The sequence below is a fragment of the Asterias rubens genome, chromosome 20, assembly GCF_902459465.1.
Source record: "Asterias rubens chromosome 20, eAstRub1.3, whole genome shotgun sequence".
NCBI classification, from domain to species: Eukaryota; Metazoa; Echinodermata; class Asteroidea; order Forcipulatida; family Asteriidae; genus Asterias; species Asterias rubens.
Genome location: NC_047081.1, coordinates 168,988 through 187,146, shown reverse-complemented (window position 1 = coordinate 187,146; position 18,159 = coordinate 168,988). Strand labels below are relative to the sequence as shown.

The window sequence follows — 18,159 nt, the reverse complement described above, 5'->3', positions numbered from 1 at the left end:
GGTCTATAATCAGAGAAACAGAGCGCCCGCTAGCGTTCGGTCATTACAAAGCGTGTACAGTTTTTGCCGTGCATAGATCGGAACGTTGGTTGTGTGTGACCGCGCAACACCAATGGTCTTGGAACCAAGACTAGTCATTTGGCGGGCTGGAACACATTTTGGGGGTTTCTCATGGTTTCTCGTATCACCTTGTTTTTTAGGAAGGGGGCTTGGGGGAAGTGTAGAATGTAATAATTGCTGGTGAGAAGCTTTGGATAGACCATAGAGCAAGGAACAGACAGGGTTACGCAGCGGCGCAGCATGTGCTTATAATTATTAATTAAAATGAGAACTAGACGTTGCAGGAGGGCCACGTGGGTGACCTCAGCGTGTGGAGGTCCCCAACCTGTAGAGGGCGGTTGCGTAATATTACGCAACCGCACACCTTGTTTTGGATTATCAGTTATATAAACAATAAGCACGTGTGTTGTAGCTCTAATAGAATTCATTCAACATTGGAGTCGGTGTGTCACCATGGTGTCACTTTGTCTGTTCCTTGCTCTACGCTTTGTATGGTTCAAACCATAGTTCAACATTACTCCATGGTTCAACATAGTTCATACAGTTATAAACACAGCTTTATACAGTAACACTTCTAGGTTCTACCTCCATCTACCTCCATGGTCTCACCATACCTCCATGAAAACACCTATTGTCAGTTCGGTACAATAAACGCTATGTGATTTCGAGGCCGAGTGTGGTCGTCTTTCTTGATCAGTCACAAGGCACGAATTTAAATAACAATCAATTCAAAGCTTCGGCAAGGCCTTGAAATATGGCTTGGGTTTACAGCTTTCTTTTTATGGATATCTCTAGCAATGGATGGCTTCACTTCGGTGCAGATTAGCTGGACATTGTTCAGCAGTAGTATGTGTAGATCAATACGGTCAGTGCAATTATTGGCCTACAATAGCTTTAGGGTGTGTGTGATATGGGTTAGGATTCAAGCACTCTAGTTGCAGTTTACAGTCACTTGTTGCGTTGGTTGGAGTCTACACACTCACACGGTAGCATTTTACTTTATGAGGCGGAAAGTCCAGAAGGTTGTGTCACGCCCCTTCAAATTCTAGAATTCTACAAGCTTAAAAAAGCAGGTAAGCTCGCTGCAGTGCAACACATTATTTGTTGATAATAGGTGAATAATAAACTGTAGTATTTTAACCTGTAACTTTATGGACCTAGACTAGAGTTCAATATGGGTACCGTTCAGTATGTGTTCTGATCGTGGAGTAGGTTCTCCATCCATGCTCTGATGAAAGTCAAGAAGCTTGCACCATCTTTAGTGACCCGCCCCCTCAAAAGAGGGGAACTTTATTGGCAGTGAGAATGACCAGTGCATGTGGAAATTAGATTTTATATAGATAGAAAGATTTTCACTGCACCTTGCTCTGTATCTATATGCACAAATTTGTATTAAATGTTTTTACTTCTGCTGGAGCTTGAATTTAAATTTGTTTAAATTAAATCAAGGGTACGAGGTTCATGGATAACCCTTAAAGAAATTGTTTGGTAATCCTAACTAAAGCCTGCATGCTAAAATAATAAAGATTAGTTTTTTTAAAAGCATCCGGCAAAATTTCATATGAAATAATCCTACAGTTACAAACTATAAACCAAATTCTCTGATTTTACCACAGATTCCGTCATGGCCAGTAGCGGAGTGACAGAACAGCTTAAGAAGCTAGGACTTCTGGATATTGATCCCAAACAGCAGTCAGTAGAGCTACCAGTAAGTTGAAATTATTGAGTTTATGTTTTATACCTAAACTGGAATTGCAAGACCCCAAACTTTAGATCATACTTCCACAGTATCTCGTTTTTCAAAATATTACAACTTTTTTTTTTTGAAAGGGAACTACAGAGTACGTGCGCGTTTCCCCACTAGTCAAAGATGGGAAGCTCATCTCAAGATTCTACGACGGAGTTGAATCGCTACACGACTGTTTCATGCGTGGCTTGAAACTCTCTGGTAAATTCATTAATTTGACTCTGGTCTAAACTCGAAACAACCCAAGGGACCACTTGACCATGGTCACTAATAAAATTATTAACTCCTACTGACAGTTTCTTAATCCAAATACAGATTTCTTGTGGAAGATTTACTTGTTATTGTTTTCCTTTGTGATGTGATTGGCATAACGTGCATCTGTTTGTTTTGTAACCTGGTTTGATTTCAAAAGGCCCCCTTTTAAGGTCCCTTAATGCTAAGAGAAAAAGAGAATTAGCTGTTACAAACTGCTTAAACAAAATGGACGTTGAAATGTTTTGCTATCAGTTAACGCACAGCCATAAGTGGGCCCAGTTTACGACAGTATTTTCTCTCTAAATGTTACCCTCTATTATCTTGCCATTTTACTCCTGTTCCTGTTTATCATCCACAGCAAATGCACCATGTCTTGGATGGAGGGCGATGGATAATCATCCATACTGCTGGATAACTTATGAGCAGGTATTATTTATTTATTTTGAATACTTGTTTGTTTGGGTTTAAGGACACCTATTGCCGAGCTTAGAAGTAGAAGATAACACACCTTTGAATTTGAACTCCATTGGTCGTCGAAGTGGCGAGATGATAATGGATGAAAAAACACCCTTATCACTCAAAGTTGTGTGCTTTCAGGTGCTTGATTTCAAGACCTCAAAATAATTCTGAGGTCTTAAAATCAGGTTCAAATATTTCAGTGGAAAATTACTTCTTTCTCAAAAACTACGTCACTTCAGAGGGAGCCGTTTCTCACAATGTTTTACACTAGCAATAGCTCTACATTGATCTCTAACAAGTAAGTTTTATGCTTACAGTTATTTTGAGCAATTACCAATAGTATCCAGTGCCTTTAAAAACACAACACATTGTAGGTTGCATTGCAACAAAATATTAAAATGACATGTTGTACAAATGATTTTATGCAAAATCGGGACCAGCCAGATGTTGTTGATAAAAGGTTTCTCCACAATATACATAAAATATTTATTAAATTGGTTAAAGAACAGACAATCATTTCAAAATGCAATCATGTTGTCATTAAATCTTTGACAGCTGGGATTTAAAAGAATTTCTGTAGCTGTCAGTTATTCACAGAGGTGGAACTAACCGGGTCACGTTGCTTTCTCTCAAATGCTGTTGTGTAAAGTCAGATGTAGGGGGGGGGGGGTGGACTGCTACAGTTTTTTACCCCATAGTCGGGCTTATATGCACAAACTTTGAAGTATATTACGGCCTATGTATGACAATTCATCCATATAGACAATTCATTAATCTGAAGCTGTTATTTTTTATCCCGAAAAAAAATCATGACTTCTTTTTCTCTTAGGTATACGCTCGGGCGATGAATTTCGGTTCTGGTTTGATCCAAAAGGGGTTATCTGCTGGCAATGACACGTACATCGGTATCTACTGTATGAATAGAGTTGAGGCAAGTCCAAGGCATCTAGTATAATATCTTTTGGGCAAGGTGTGTTTCAAGTTGAATCCAAGTCACTTTTGTCTGGATCTTTGTGATGGAGTCCATTGCACTCGGCCAAGACACAACACGCATAAATAGCATCCAAACTTTCTTGGGTAGGATTCAAACCCATGACCCTTTGTACACTAGAGCAGTCGCTGCATGAACCACAAGCTCATCTCAACAAGAAAGGCAAGCACGATGGATTGTTCTTGTAAGGGCAAGGCGGGTTTTCCAAGTAAAGAGCATCAAATAGAAGTAAACGTAAATCAAGAGGGGCACTTAGGCAATGACCACGACCCTATTTCATAAAGCCTGTAAGCACAAAAGTTTGCTAGGCACATAAAGTATTGCTTAGCAGAAACATGTTACCAGCCAAAATCACATTAAGTTTACATTGATGTGACTGGTGCCCCACTTAATGCTTACCAAAGACATTTGTCAAGCAGTGTTTTCTGCTTAACACCTTTATGGAATTTGGGCATGGAGGCAACTACCTCTATTAACTTAGGAATTATCAGTTATCTTAGAAACGCCATTTGAAAATTTGATTGTAATTTTTTTTTCTTTTTCATGTTGGTTTGTACTGCAGTGGGTTCTGACCGAGCAGGGATGTAGTATGTACTCCATGGTTGTTGTACCTCTTTATGATACACTAGGACCTGTAGTGTGTCAGCACATCGTTAACCAAGGTTTGATCAACTTATTTCAAAATATTAATGATATAACAATAATATGGCAGGATAATCATATCAAAGCTGAGAAACTGAATCGTAATGGACGCTGCTGCAACGTTGTGAAGGCATAGATCAATATTTCCAGAGGGAGGAAAGCCGAAAGGTCTGGAGAAAAATCCTAGTTGTACAGGAGAGAACTGACACATATCTATTTTCACATGGCACTAGCGGGGAATCAGGGCCAGGGCCACGGTGGTGAGCGGTAAGCAGGCTGCCCACCAGCCATGGAGAGAACCGACACACATTTATTCTCACATGGCACTAGCCGGGAATCGAACCAGGGCCACGGTGGTGAGAGGCAAGCAGGCTGCCCACCAGCCATGGAGAGAACCGACACACATTTATTCTCACATGGCACTAGCCGGGAATCGAACCAGGGCCACGGTGGTGAGAGGTAAGCAGGCTGCCCACCAGCCATGGAGAGAACGGACCCACCATATTCTCACATGGCACTAGCCGGGAATCGAACCAGGGCCACGGTGGTGAGAGGCAAGCAGGCTGCCCACCAGCCATGGAGAGAACCGACACACATTTATTCTCACATGGCACTAGCCGGGAATCGAACCAGGGCCACGGTGGTGAGAGGCAAGCAGGCTGCCCACCAACCATGGAGAGAACCGACACACATTTATTCTCACATGGCACTAGCCGGGAATCGAACCAGGGCCACGGTGGTGAGAGGCAAGCAGGCTGCCCACCAGCCATGCTACTTAAACATGTTGTAAAGAGGGACTGTACCAAAACCTGGTTCACATTACAGTTCATTCTCAACAAATTCCTGAACTTGTTTTTCTCTGTGCACGTACAATATTGATAGATACTGGTGTTAAGTAAGACCCAGTATTATGATCAAGTGTGAAGCATTTGAAGAGTTTCTATTGAAAGATAGAATACATGGAGTCAAACTAATTATTTTTGTCCACTAATTATTGAAACCTTTTTTTCGTTTTTGTGTGTGTAGTTGAAATTAGTCTTGTAGTATGTGACACAGCTAAAAGAGCTGAGATTCTTTTAGATCAAGCAGCATCAATGCCTGGCTTGAAGCAAATCGTGATCATGGAAGAGGCTACTGAGGAAATGAAAATGAAAGCAATAAGTCAAAACATTGAGCTACTTCAGTTTGCAGATGTTGAGGTAATCAGGTCTCTCGTACAATCAAGCAACCAATCAAGCAACCAATCAATCAATCAATCAATCAATCAATCAATCAATCAACCAGCCGCAGAGACAGCAAGGGTCTGCCGTCGATTTCACTTGGCTCGCCAGTTGTTGAGACCAGAGTGGTCTTGGCCGTCCTCTGGGCCCTTCTAGCCAGAGGCTGGATCTAGGCCCCTCCCGGAGTTGATGGCGATGCTGAGAGCGTTTTAGCTGGGGTGTTGTCTCCCGTAAACTTAATTAATTCTAGGTCAAATTTTGACTCGGATCCGAGTCCAAACCCGCCATCAAACAATGACCAATGTGCATGATCGCTGCAGCAGTATGCCATTAGCAGACTGACTCAAGTCTAATGTAGACTTGACTCTATTTTAGACTTGAATCTGACTGCTTAGGCATACTGCTACAGTCAGCATTACCTGGTGTTGGGGTCAAACTTATCTCATGAAACTGACCTAGCTTTGGGGCTAAAGTTCATTTTGGGTCATGCTCTTTATAACATTGATACAGTCGTGATTTTTCTTTGCGTCTCAAAGAGTCTGTGAATCCTCTGAAATGTAACACCCAGGAGGTTCAGGGGCTTTCTCTAGTCCAAATGTATCTAGACCGTTATTATAAGTGTAAAAGGAATGTAAAAAGATGAGAAATTAGAAATGCTTTTATTATTAATTTTTGACAGGAACTTGGAGCAAATAATCGGCAAGAAAAAGTGGTAAGTGTAAAGCTAGTTTTGTTGTGTGTTTGATGTATGAATAGCTCTTGCATCTTGTCAAAAGGCTTCTATATCACTGTTCTGATTGGCATGAATTCAAAGCTCTACTATTAAAACTCAGTAATTGAAACAATAAAAATATAAAACAGTGTATGATTGTAATTTGATTGAATTGGATTTTGTTGAATCTGTGTTTGTTTTCTTGTTCTACAGCCTCCAGTCTGGGAGACAGTGAGCACAATCTGCTACACTAGTGGTACAACAGGGACACCAAAGGGTGTTATACTAACCCATGGCAACATCCTGGCATGCGTAAACGCATTCTTCATTCACAGAGGGGTGAGTATTACGCAAGAAATGCGAGCGGGAAGTGGAACGCCGATGGTTTTTTTTTTTTAACTTCCAGCTTGTTTCAAATCAACTATGTGCAATCTGCACTCAAGTTCAAGTCAAGTCAAGTTTGTTTATTTGTCCACAGTATCAAGATCAGTCTATAATAGCAAATATTACTACAATCTACAGATAAAAAATAGATATTTATGCTTATGTAACTTAGCGGGCAAATTACATGGCATGAGGCATGGACTCAATTATCAAGCTGTGTTTTAAACCTTAAATATAGAAATTCTCTGGGCCAGATATTCTGTGGGCCAAATTTTCTTAAGCCTGTAAGCACAAAAGCTTGCTCAGCACATACAAACCTTTACTTAAGGAAAGAGTAACTACCAAAAGTATACCTTCCCTTTTTGTTTACACACTCGGCTGACGCCAATTGTTGTTTTGGTTTTGTCGGAACTAAATTCCCTTTATATTTATTCCCTTTTTTGTTTTCGTCAGAGCTCAAGTAAGTTGGACCTACGCACAGATGATGTCTACATATCCTACCTTCCACTGGCTCATATCTATGAGCGTCTGTCACAGGTAAATATCATGTCAATAATTTTAATTTAAAAAGGACAAAAAATATAGACTAATTGAATCGTAAAATCAATTTCTTGTAAATTGCAACACTCATTCTGAATCAGAATTATAGTCTGCAAAGGTTTCTAATGGAAACATCACATCAAAGTGTAATAGGAGGGTTGTTTCTGTTCAGCAGAGTGTGGGTTTGAATCCCGGTCGTGACACTTATGTCCTTGAGCATGACACTTAACCATTGCTTCTCTCCACCCAGGGGTAAATATGGGTGCCTGCGAGGGCAGATATGGTTCTTGTGGTTGATTAGCTTAGTGCGCTTCTTTTTCTGACAGTACAGGCTGTATACTCCCCAGGGAGCTGAGACGGTTGAAATGGCCCAGTGAATGTTGAAGCGCCATGAGCGTCACTGCTTGACGGACCTAAACTCTATATAAGAAGCTACTATTATTAATATTTGTCAATATTTTAAATGGTTCTTGCTTCCTAGGTGACTGTACTTATAAATGGCGGATGCATCGGTTTCTTCCGTGGAGATCCAAAGAAACTTTTAGATGATATTAAAGAATTGAGACCAACAATGTTTCCATGTGTTCCGAGGGTCATGAACAAAATCTACGACAAGGTCAACTATTTTCATTTTCATCTAATTTGTACACAAGGCTTTAGGATTATACCAGCTTTATTTTTAATTAAATTTCTATGATCCTGAAAAGCAACTCGAACTCAAACACTTCAACTCGTTGAAATCTCTGATTGTGAAGTTACAATGAATGTTATCCATGGCATTGTGTCATTGCAAATATCACCCTGCAACGTAGACCATAAGCAGATCCCTTATACACGAACATTGCTTCACAGACATCAAAAGCAAAAGAAATAATCAAACTACATGTATACATTAATCAATAATTGCGAAATTCTACGACAGACTGGGAGTAAAAGTCACAGATTGAAAGATTGTTAGCGTTGATTATTGTATGCAAAGGGTTGTGGTTGAATATGTATAGGTTCAATACTGACTATTGTTTTGTTCATATGGGACCGATAGTTAAGAAGCAGGGTCCAACTTCATAAAGCCTGAAAAGCCTATATTTTTCAAGACCAGTAGTTCTTTATGTTATGGTGAAATGAGGGTATACTTTAAAATGTTTTATTAGTTTGGACCTGTGTATTTGAAGCTATAACTTTTTATTATACTGGGTGCTCTGAAAATTTGCAATAAACCTGAGGTCATTAACAAGAATTTGCATTCAGCCTTGTTCCTATACGACCAAATTTAATCAAAATATTCTTGCTGGTACGTAGGTGCAACAAGGTGTGGCAGAAAAAGGAATGGTTGCGAAATTTCTTATGAACACAGCACTGAGCAAAAAAACCAAGGAACTTGAAAGGTATGACACTGGTTTCATTTTCTAAATTATGTAGACATTGTTTTCAAAGTTCCCTTGTCAAAATCAAGCCCTGACGAAGAATGAGCCACCCTACCTATCCACCACTGACAAATCAACAGCCCCTCCAATTAAGCTTGGGCGATATTGCTTTTATTATCCTTAATATATCTTCAAAAAAGTATCGCGATATTCAATTAAATCGCGATTTACATTTGAAATGTAAAACTCTGACATTTTACTATGCTCATTTTTCATACTTCAATACTACAAATCGAGGTATGGATCTGTGAGGTGTACTGTCTTCCCATGGTGTTACAGCTCTATGAGTTACACTCATAAAGTGTCTTTTAAAGTGTCATGACTGTTCTTACATGTGTGTATATCCTGCCCATTTCATTCTAGCTAACCAATAAGCATCCATAATGCACATGGGGTGACCTCTCATTAATAAAACGGTTGTTGATGGGTTGTGGTTTGTGTAATATGATCCCATTGTGTTCTGTGGTGAGGCGGCGCACAAGGCTCCCACAAGGGAGGTAATACATTGTGTTACTTCTGAAGTGTCTGTGAGAGACCACGCTAAAGTCTTTGATGTTATTTTTTGTAATTTGGGAATTTTGGGGTTGATTCTGGGACTTTTTTTTTTTAAGCAGCCCGCTGTGGTTGCAAGACGTCTCAATCAAGGAAGACATCGTGATACTTCATCAAAACCATGATATACCGATAATTCGATTAACAAAAAAATCAAGACCATATATGGTAATATGGTAATCGTTTAAGAAATGGTATCGCGATTTACGATGATATCGAGATATTGCCCAAGCTTACCTCCAATTCAAACCTCACTACCTTTGGTTAAACAAAGAGCATTTACCAAATAATTGTAAAAAGTTAAAATTAAATTCTGCATTTTTTTTCAGAGGAATTTTCAGAAATGACGGCTTTTGGGACAGAATCTTTCGAAAAATCCGGGTGAGAAACTAATGTTTTCTGTTCATCTGAATCCAGCACGTAACAAAAGACATGTTTAGCTTTCAAGTGAATAGTGTAGAACTTTTGAATTGATGTTGTAATGTATGAAGGATACTGTAATGGCACTTGAGGGCAAGCTCAAAGGGGTTTCTGGTTGAGTTATCACTGTTTGAGTAATCACTGTTTGAGTTATCATCGTTTTAGTTGTCACTGTTTTAGTTATCATCGTTTGAGTTATCACTGTTTGAGTTATCATCGTTTGATTCCAAACTGTTTAAGGTGGCTTGTGCCTAAAGTCTTGCCTCTCATCAATGTGGCCCTGGTTCAATTTCCTGCTAGGGCTATATGTGATTTGAGTTATCACCGTTTGAGTTATCACTGTTTGAGTTATCACTGTTTGAGTTATCATTGTTTGATTCCAAACTGTTTAAGGTGGCTTGTGCCTAAAGACTGCCTCTCATTAATTTGGCACTGGTTCAATTTCCTGCTAGGGCTATATGTGATTTGAGTTATCACTGTTTGAGTTATCACTGTTTGAGTTATCATCGTTTGATTCGAAACTGTTTAAGGTGGCTTGTGCCTAAAGACTGCCTCTCATTAATTTGGCACTGGTTCAATTTCCTGCTAGGGCTATATGTGATTTGAGTTATCACCGTTTGAGTTATCACTGTTTGAGTTATCGCTGTTTGAGTTATCATCGTTTGATTCCAAACTGTTTAAGGTGGCTTGTGCCTAAAGACTGCCTCTCATTAATTTGGCAGTGGTTCAATTTCCTGCTAGGGCTATATGTGATTTGAGTTATCACCGTTTGAGTTATCACTGTTTGAGTTATCGCTGTTTAAGTTATCATCGTTTGATTCCAAACTGTTTAAGGTGGCTTGTGCCTAAAGACTGCCTCTCATTAATTTGGCAGTGGTTCAATTTCCTGCTAGGGCTATATGTGATTTGAGTTATCACCGTTTGAGTTATCACTGTTTGAGTTATCGCTGTTTAAGTTATCATCGTTTGATTCCAAACTGTTTAAGGTGGCTTGTGCCTAAAGACTGCCTCTCATTAATTTGGCACTGGTTCAATTTCCTCCTAGGGCTATATGTGATTTGAGTTATCACCGTTTGAGTTATCACTGTTTGAGTTATCGCTGTTTAAGTTATCATCGTTTGATTCCAAACTGTTTAAGGTGGCTTGTGCCTAAAGTCTTGCCTCTCATCAATGTGGCCCTGGTTCAATTTCCTGCTAGGGCTATATGTGATTTGAGTTATCACCGTTTGAGTTATCACTGTTTGAGTTATCGCTGTTTGAGTTATCATCGTTTGATTCCAAACTGTTTAAGGTGGCTTGTGCCTAAAGACTGCGTCTCATTAATTTGGCACTGGTTCAATTTCCTCCTAGGGCTATATGTGATTTGAGTTATCACCGTTTGAGTTATCACTGTTTGAGTTATCGCTGTTTAAGTTATCATCGTTTGATTCCAAACTGTTTAAGGTGGCTTGTGCCTAAAGTCTTGCCTCTCATCAATGTGGCCCTGGTTCAATTTCCTGCTAGGGCTATATGTGATTTGAGTTATCACCGTTTGAGTTATCACTGTTTGAGTTATCGCTGTTTGAGTTATCATCGTTTGATTCCAAACTGTTTAAGGTGGCTTGTGCCTAAAGACTGCCTCTCATTAATTTGGCACTGGTTCAATTTCCTGCTAGGGCTATATGTGATTTGAGTTATCACCGTTTGAGTTATCACTGTTTGAGTTATCGCTGTTTAAGTTATCATCGTTTGATTCCAAACTGTTTAAGGTGGCTTGTGCCTAAAGACTGCGTCTCATTAATTTGGCACTGGTTCAATTTCCTCCTAGGGCTATATGTGATTTGAGTTATCACCGTTTGAGTTATCACTGTTTGAGTTATCGCTGTTTAAGTTATCATCGTTTGATTCCAAACTGTTTAAGGTGGCTTGTGCCTAAAGTCTTGCCTCTCATCAATGTGGCCCTGGTTCAATTTCCTGCTAGGGCTATATGTGATTTGAGTTATCACCGTTTGAGTTATCACTGTTTGAGTTATTGCTGTTTGAGTTATCATCGTTTGATTCCAAACTGTTTAAGGTGGCTTGTGCCTAAAGACTGCGTCTCATTAATTTGGCACTGGTTCAATTTCCTCCTAGGGCTATATGTGATTTGAGTTATCACCGTTTGAGTTATCACTGTTTGAGTTATCGCTGTTTAAGTTATCATCGTTTGATTCCAAACTGTTTAAGGTGGCTTGTGCCTAAAGTCTTGCCTCTCATCAATGTGGCCCTGGTTCAATTTCCTGCTAGGGCTATATGTGATTTGAGTTATCACCGTTTGAGTTATCACTGTTTGAGTTATCGCTGTTTGAGTTATCATCGTTTGATTCCAAACTGTTTAAGGTGGCTTGTGCCTAAAGACTGCCTCTCATTAATTTGGCACTGGTTCAATTTCCTGCTAGGGCTATATGTGATTTGAGTTATCACTGTTTGAGTTATCACTGTTTGAGTTATCGCTGTTTGAGTTATCATCGTTTGATTCGAAACTGTTTAAGGTGGCTTGTGCCTAAAGACTGCCTCTCATTAATTTGGCACTGGTTCAATTTCCTGCTAGGGCTATATGTGATTGAAGTTGTGCATTTGGTTTCTCTTATGCCACAAGGGTTTACCTCACCGCCCTATAATGGTCTTCCTCCCCTCAGGAAAAATCAAACCTTCCATATCTGGCTGTGCTTTGTGCTCTTATATCTGTCAATGTAGCATGCTGCCAAAAGTTCTTGTGGCATCCTTTGCATTCAGTACCTCAGCTGCTAGTATTAAAGGATGATCAGCCTCTCAAATCACATAACTCTCAAATGGCTGGTTATATCCATAAACAATTTTAGGAATTGATGTCTGCTTGCGACTGTCTTCATGAATGAATCTTAAGACTGAGTAACAATTATAATTTAATTTGTATATTAAAACTAGGTGATGACTGGTGGGCGAGTTCGGTTTATCACTACTGGTGCTGCTCCTGTTTCCCATCAGGTCAAGATGTTCTTTAGATGTGCTTTTGGTGCTTCGGTAAGTAGTCACAGTTATCCTTCTGAGTTTTCTTGTTAAAGCCATTGGACCCTTTCGGTAAACAGTGTTGTCCAAGGCCCACACTTTGTGTACCACAACTTCTATATCAAATAACAAACCTGTGAAAATTTAGGCTCAATCGGTCATCGGAGTCGGGAGAAAACAACGGAAAATCCCACCCTTGTTTCCGCGCGTTTCGCCGTGTCATGACATGTGTTTAAAATAAATCCGTAATTCTCATTAACGAGAATTTATATTGTTTTGCTGTTTTCTCAAAAAGTAAAGCATTTCATGGAATAATATTTCAAGAGAAGTCTTTCACCATTGCCTTCTGTACACCCTGTAAGTTATTTGTAAATCTGTGAACTTTTTTTTTTCTGAACCGAAAGAGTCCAATGGCTTTAAGCACTACCAGAGTTGTTAAAATCCAAGGACAAGTAACTCGTCCTAATCTCAAGATAAGAATAATCTTAACTCTTTTTGACTCTTGGTTAGGATGAGTTACTCGTCCTAACTCGAAATACTCGAGATAAGACCAGTCTAAACACTTTGTTAGGATGAGTAACTCGTCCTTTATCGAGATAAGACTAATCTTAACGCTTTGTGATTCTTTGTTAGGATGAGTAACTCATCCTAACAATGAGTAACTCATCCTACCTCAAACTCAAAATACTCAAGATAAGACTAATCTTAACTCTTTGTGACTCTTTGTTAGGATGAGTAACTTGTCCTAACTAGAGATACTCAATAAGACCAGTCTAAACTCTTTGTTACAATAAGTAACTCCTCCTAAGACCAGTCTTACATCTTTGTGAAATCCATCCCAGATTGTTTGTCCAGCCTTGACTTAAAAACTTCACTTGAACAAAGGGAAACTAGAATATAATGAATCAAAATAATTTGTCTTAAAAAAGAGCTCACTGTTTATGTTGTTTGCAGTTAATTGAAGGTTACGGACAGACTGAGTCTGGTAGCGTATCAACCATAACACTTCTAAACGATGTGAGTGCTAACCATGTCGGATGTCCGCTGGTATCCATGTACTATAAGCTACAAGATGTTCCTGAGATGGACTATTACGCTAAAGATTGCCAAGGAGAGGTAAGTCAGGGTGCCATACTTAAGATTCACTGTCCAGGGCTCGTATTGAAGACCACTGGGTTTGGAGCTCATAATGTTTGTTTACTGGACCAAAGGAGTGATAAGTCAGGGTGCCATACTTTAGATTCACTGTCCAGGGCTCGTATTGAAGACCACTGGGTTTGGAGCTCATAATGTTTGTTAACTGACCAAAATATTCTTCACAAGAACACCATCAAAAGGAGAAAGGCATAACAATCAAAATGACAACATATATTTCTAGCTTGTCATACTTGTTGTTATCCTGGACAGATTTGCCTGAAAGGATTCGGGGTGTTCAAGGGATACTTCAATGAACCAGCGAAGACTGCTGAAACAATCGATGAAGATGGTTGGTTACATACGGGAGATATCGGAAAATGGCTGCCTGTAAGTATAGAATTAGCTTGAACATCTGACGTCACAATTTGAGGCTCATGAATTACCCCAGAGACTCACCTTGAGCCTTTGTCAATCCCTGTCCCTGACCTCGCATTCATTCCAAATGGAGATTCATGTTCAAATCCTACATACATGTACAAATGCTGCATGCATCTGCCAATTATCACCTCGGACCAATCAAAACACAGCTATGGAAAGCTTCTGTCACGGCCTGTTTATCCAATGTAATGGTTGTATCCAATGAAATCACCAGTTCTGTAAAACAAATACGTGTATAATCCTTGCTGATGGATAAAGACGGACCAGCGAAGACTCTAGTAGATGACTCTAGAGTGTCCTCAAGGAGGGCGCTGTTTGCCCTGGTGATGTCATATGCAAATCAAATAAGTTTGGTTCAACACCTCATTAAATTTGTACAAGTAAATTCAAATTTTACATGCAAATATAGAGAAAATCCAATTACAAGTAAAACCTTGAACTTATTCATCAACAATCACTTTGCATACTAGTTTTTGATTTTTATTTGATTGAAATATTGAAGTTTTGAGTCATGAAATGAACAGCATTTTAAAGAGTAAATATTCCCGTTGTTTCTGCTTAGAATGGACAATTATCAATCATTGACCGGAAGAAACACATCTTCAAAATGGCGCAGGGTGAATACATCGCTCCAGAGAAAATTGAGAATGTCTACATCCGTAGTGAGTTTGTCTCACAGTGTTTTGTACATGGAGACGGCCTTAAGGTATATGCACAGATTTATATTTGTAGTTTTCTAATTCAATTTTTCAACTTTAAAAGTGAACATAGTACAAAAGTGAAACAAAAACTTAATGTTCTTTATCCCCGGTGCAAATTTCCACCTGTTTATAATTGCCTTCGTTCTGCAATAATCAATCTTTGTCATTTACAGGTTTATGTTTGGAAACATTTGCATACACTAAGGAACCTCACGGCCAAGTGATCTAGTACAATATACTTCTGTGGCTCACAGAGCTTGAGTTTTGAATAGCTTGTTTGTGTTTTTATTAGGGGAGTCTGATTGCGATTGTTGTTTGTGTTTTTATTATCAATCTGATTGCGGTTGTTGTTTGTATTTGTATTAGGCGAGTCTGATTGCGATTATTGTTTGTGTTTTTATTATCAATCTGATTGCGGTTGTTGTTTGTATTTGTATTAGGCGAGTCTGATTGTGGTTGTTGTTTGTGTTTTCTTTAGGCGAGTCTGATTGCGATTGTTGTACCAGATGAAGAAGTGATTCCAAAACTCGCTAAGAGTAAAGGTGTCGCAGGAGACATCAAAGAAATCTGCTTAAACAAGGTAAATATCAAAACAATAATGCAATATTTAAAACTTTGCATGTTCGGAATTCAATCAGCTGGCGAAAGTTCAAAGACAGAGAGACAAATAAGGAGACCACCAACATAAGGGCTAGATAGCTCAGTTGTCAGAGTGCAAGCACGATAAAATGGAGGTTGCAGATTCAAATCCTACTGTCGTCACTTTGTCTTTGTTCAACTCAAATTTACCCTGTCGGTTTTCCTTCTTGTTTCTCAATAAAAAGTGCAATCCCTTAAGGTGATTCCCTCCCCAGGTCGTATCTTAAACTTGGTTGTGATCTCTTGGGTGTGATCTCTGGTTTGTGGTTATAAAGTAGTTATTGGTCGAATGGCTTCTGACTGGCACCCCTGAACAAAGATAATGATAAAGTAGGAACACTGCCATCATTAGGGCTAGATTGCTCAGTTGGTAAAGCACCGGCATGTTAATTCGGAGGTCAGAAGTTCAAGTTCCACTCTTGTAAATGTTTCTCATTCTTCCCCAAATAAATAACAATAGAGTTATATACTGGTGAGTATTGAGTCAAGTGTGTTTGGTAAAGTCAGTGGTTTAAGTTTGGTTTTTATTGACAAGGAACTTTTCATGACTTATTTCCCTCAAGGATGTGAAGAAAGCGGTTCTAGAGGACATGGTCAAGATTGGCAAAGAAGCCAAACTGCATAGCTTTGAACAGGTAGGTGCATACTTTTTATCAATTGGGCAGAGTAAATTTTCTTGAAGCCCTCTGTGAAGCTACACTACCACAATTTAGAAATACCATACCATAGTTTTTTTATTTTTTTATGGCGGTGGAAAAGGTTGGCTTAGTGGTTTCTTTCTCTGCCTTTCACCTCTATAGACTCTGGTTCGAATCCCACCTTAAACCAGAACCTTGCATGTGGATTGGGTTTTTCGTCCTTACTTGGTTACATGGGTATTTCCTTCTACATACTTACAAATTGCACAGTATAATAATGAGGATAGTAGAAAACATCCCTTGAAATATTTCTGTCTGAAGTGTCATACTTTATGAGAAATAAATTATCTAATTTCGCGTTTGGAGCCTATCGCTCAGTGAGCGTTTTATTAATTTGTTGTTTTGCATCGATGTCCTACAAATGTGTATTCGGTTTTTCACTATTTTCTCGTGACCCAGATGGCCGCTCGATCTCAAACTTCGAAAGATTTGTCAGTTTAAGTATATTATGGTGGATTAAATAAAGTGCTTACACTGCCAGCAACTGTTTTGTGTGCAGTCACACTAAAATCACATTTAATTTTATCATGATTAAAATTGTATTGACTATTTTTCTTTAAAATTCAGGTTAAGGATATATATCTTGAAAGTGAGCTTTTCAGCGTGGAGAACAACTTACTGACCCCTACCATGAAATCAAAGCGTCCATGCTTAAAGAAGCATTATGCTGAGCAGATTGAAAGCTTGTATAATAATCTGGAGTAATATGAGTACAAAGTCACGTGAGTACAATAAGCAAAAACTGTCATACAGTAAGCTAGAATTATTCTCGCTTGTTGTCTCAGCAGAAAGGGCCTAGCCAAAGTGTGTCTTGTAACAAACCAGTAAACAATTTTTGTTTACTTTTGTTTTTCAATATTTACCACTTAAATACCTCGTTCATTTTGACTGCATTTTATTATTAAAACATTCCTTATTTGGCATTACATATTCAGGGCAGCTTGAAGCGTTCATTTTGAAGCATTCATTTGGATCTTATTTTATTATTAAAACATTCCTTATTTAGTATTACATATCCAGGCCAGTTTGAAGCGTCACAATTTTTCTGAGTATATTTCTTACATTGTTATTTCGGTTCGTTTGAAGAAGTTACTTTAAGGTAAGGGTTTGACTGAGCAAAAATACATTTTTTGTAGCAGCAAGTTCATTTTAATTTCTTGTTATTTTACCAATACCAGAAAGTGTTCTGATAACACACTGCCAGACATAGTTTTTATCAACTGATAATTTGTAATGTCTATTTTTGTATTCATAAAATTTGAGATTTTCACATTAACTTTAACATAATTAATTATTTATAATGTGGATGAGTTATTGAAATATAAAGCCTTCAACCATTAGAATGATCTTCAAGATTTATGATATTATTAGCGTTAAATTGACTTTATTTTTGAATATTTTGGTAACAATATTCTATATAACATTTCCCGTAGTATTCAGGGTATTTTATTTTTCAGGTTTGTTTGATTTGTATTTGACTTTTATTAGCTGAACAAAGCCATTGGGCACTTTCGGTAAACAGTATTGTCTAAAGGTAACAAAAATAACAAACCTGTGAAAATTTAGGCTCAATCGGTCCTCGGAGTCGGGAGAAAATAACGGGGAAAACCCTCCCTTGTTTCCGCACGTTTCACGTGTCATGACATGTGTTTAAAATAAATCTGTATTTCTCGATTGATAATTGTTTTAATGTTTTCTCGAAAAGTAAAGCATTTCATGGAATAGTATTTCAGCGGAAGTCTTTCACCATTACCTTCTGTAAACCCTGTAAGTTGTTTGTAAATCTGTGAACTTTTATTTTTTCTGTGCCGAAAGTGTTTAATGGCTATAGTGTATAAAGCAATTTCGTTGACTGAAAAACATAGGGCAAAATATAATTTTTGTAACAATACTTGTATATTTTGGGTAAATTTTACTAATATTTTCCAAGTCTTCTTTCTCAGTTTGTTCAGATTAATTTTAATCTGTAATACTCGGGTGTCTGCTGAAATGTGCGTTTTTTTTTATATATTGTATTATTCTCTACACTACAAAAGTTTAATAAAAGTTTGACATTAAATATATTTTGAAGGTTGAATGATATTAGAGATGTAGAAATGTTTAATACAAATATGATATTCTGAAGTTAAATAAG

At 38.4% G+C, this 18,159-nt stretch overlaps 1 protein-coding gene across 1 annotated transcript; it reads left to right on the top strand.

Moving 5' to 3' along the window:
* Nucleotides 1-838: 838 nt before the first annotated feature.
* On the top strand, nt 839-17,602 carry LOC117303659 (long-chain-fatty-acid--CoA ligase 1-like). The gene is made up of 20 exons (XM_033787901.1): nt 839-1,133; nt 1,677-1,768; nt 1,891-2,008; nt 2,421-2,488; nt 3,351-3,452; nt 4,075-4,174; nt 5,181-5,353; nt 6,054-6,086; nt 6,300-6,425; nt 6,924-7,007; nt 7,492-7,626; nt 8,310-8,395; nt 9,316-9,367; nt 12,332-12,427; nt 13,367-13,528; nt 13,820-13,936; nt 14,550-14,693; nt 15,167-15,268; nt 15,891-15,962; nt 16,593-17,602. Exons 2-20 carry the CDS (start codon nt 1,685-1,687, stop codon nt 16,728-16,730), a joined length of 1,992 nt encoding a protein of 663 aa, XP_033643792.1. The 5' UTR covers nt 839-1,133; nt 1,677-1,684; the 3' UTR covers nt 16,731-17,602.
* Nucleotides 17,603-18,159: the final 557 nt, after the last annotated feature.

Bases quoted from the DNA above. Each gene is read 5' to 3' on its own strand.
- LOC117303659 (XM_033787901.1), top strand. From the start codon at position 1,685: ATGGCCAGTAGCGGAGTGACAGAACAGCTTAAGAAGCTAGGACTTCTG. The intron at 2,009-2,420 runs GTAAATTCATTA...TATCATCCACAG, and splicing joins GCGTGGCTTGAAACTCTCTG to CAAATGCACCATGTCTTGGA. The intron at 6,426-6,923 runs GTGAGTATTACG...TGTTTTCGTCAG, and splicing joins CATTCTTCATTCACAGAGGG to AGCTCAAGTAAGTTGGACCT.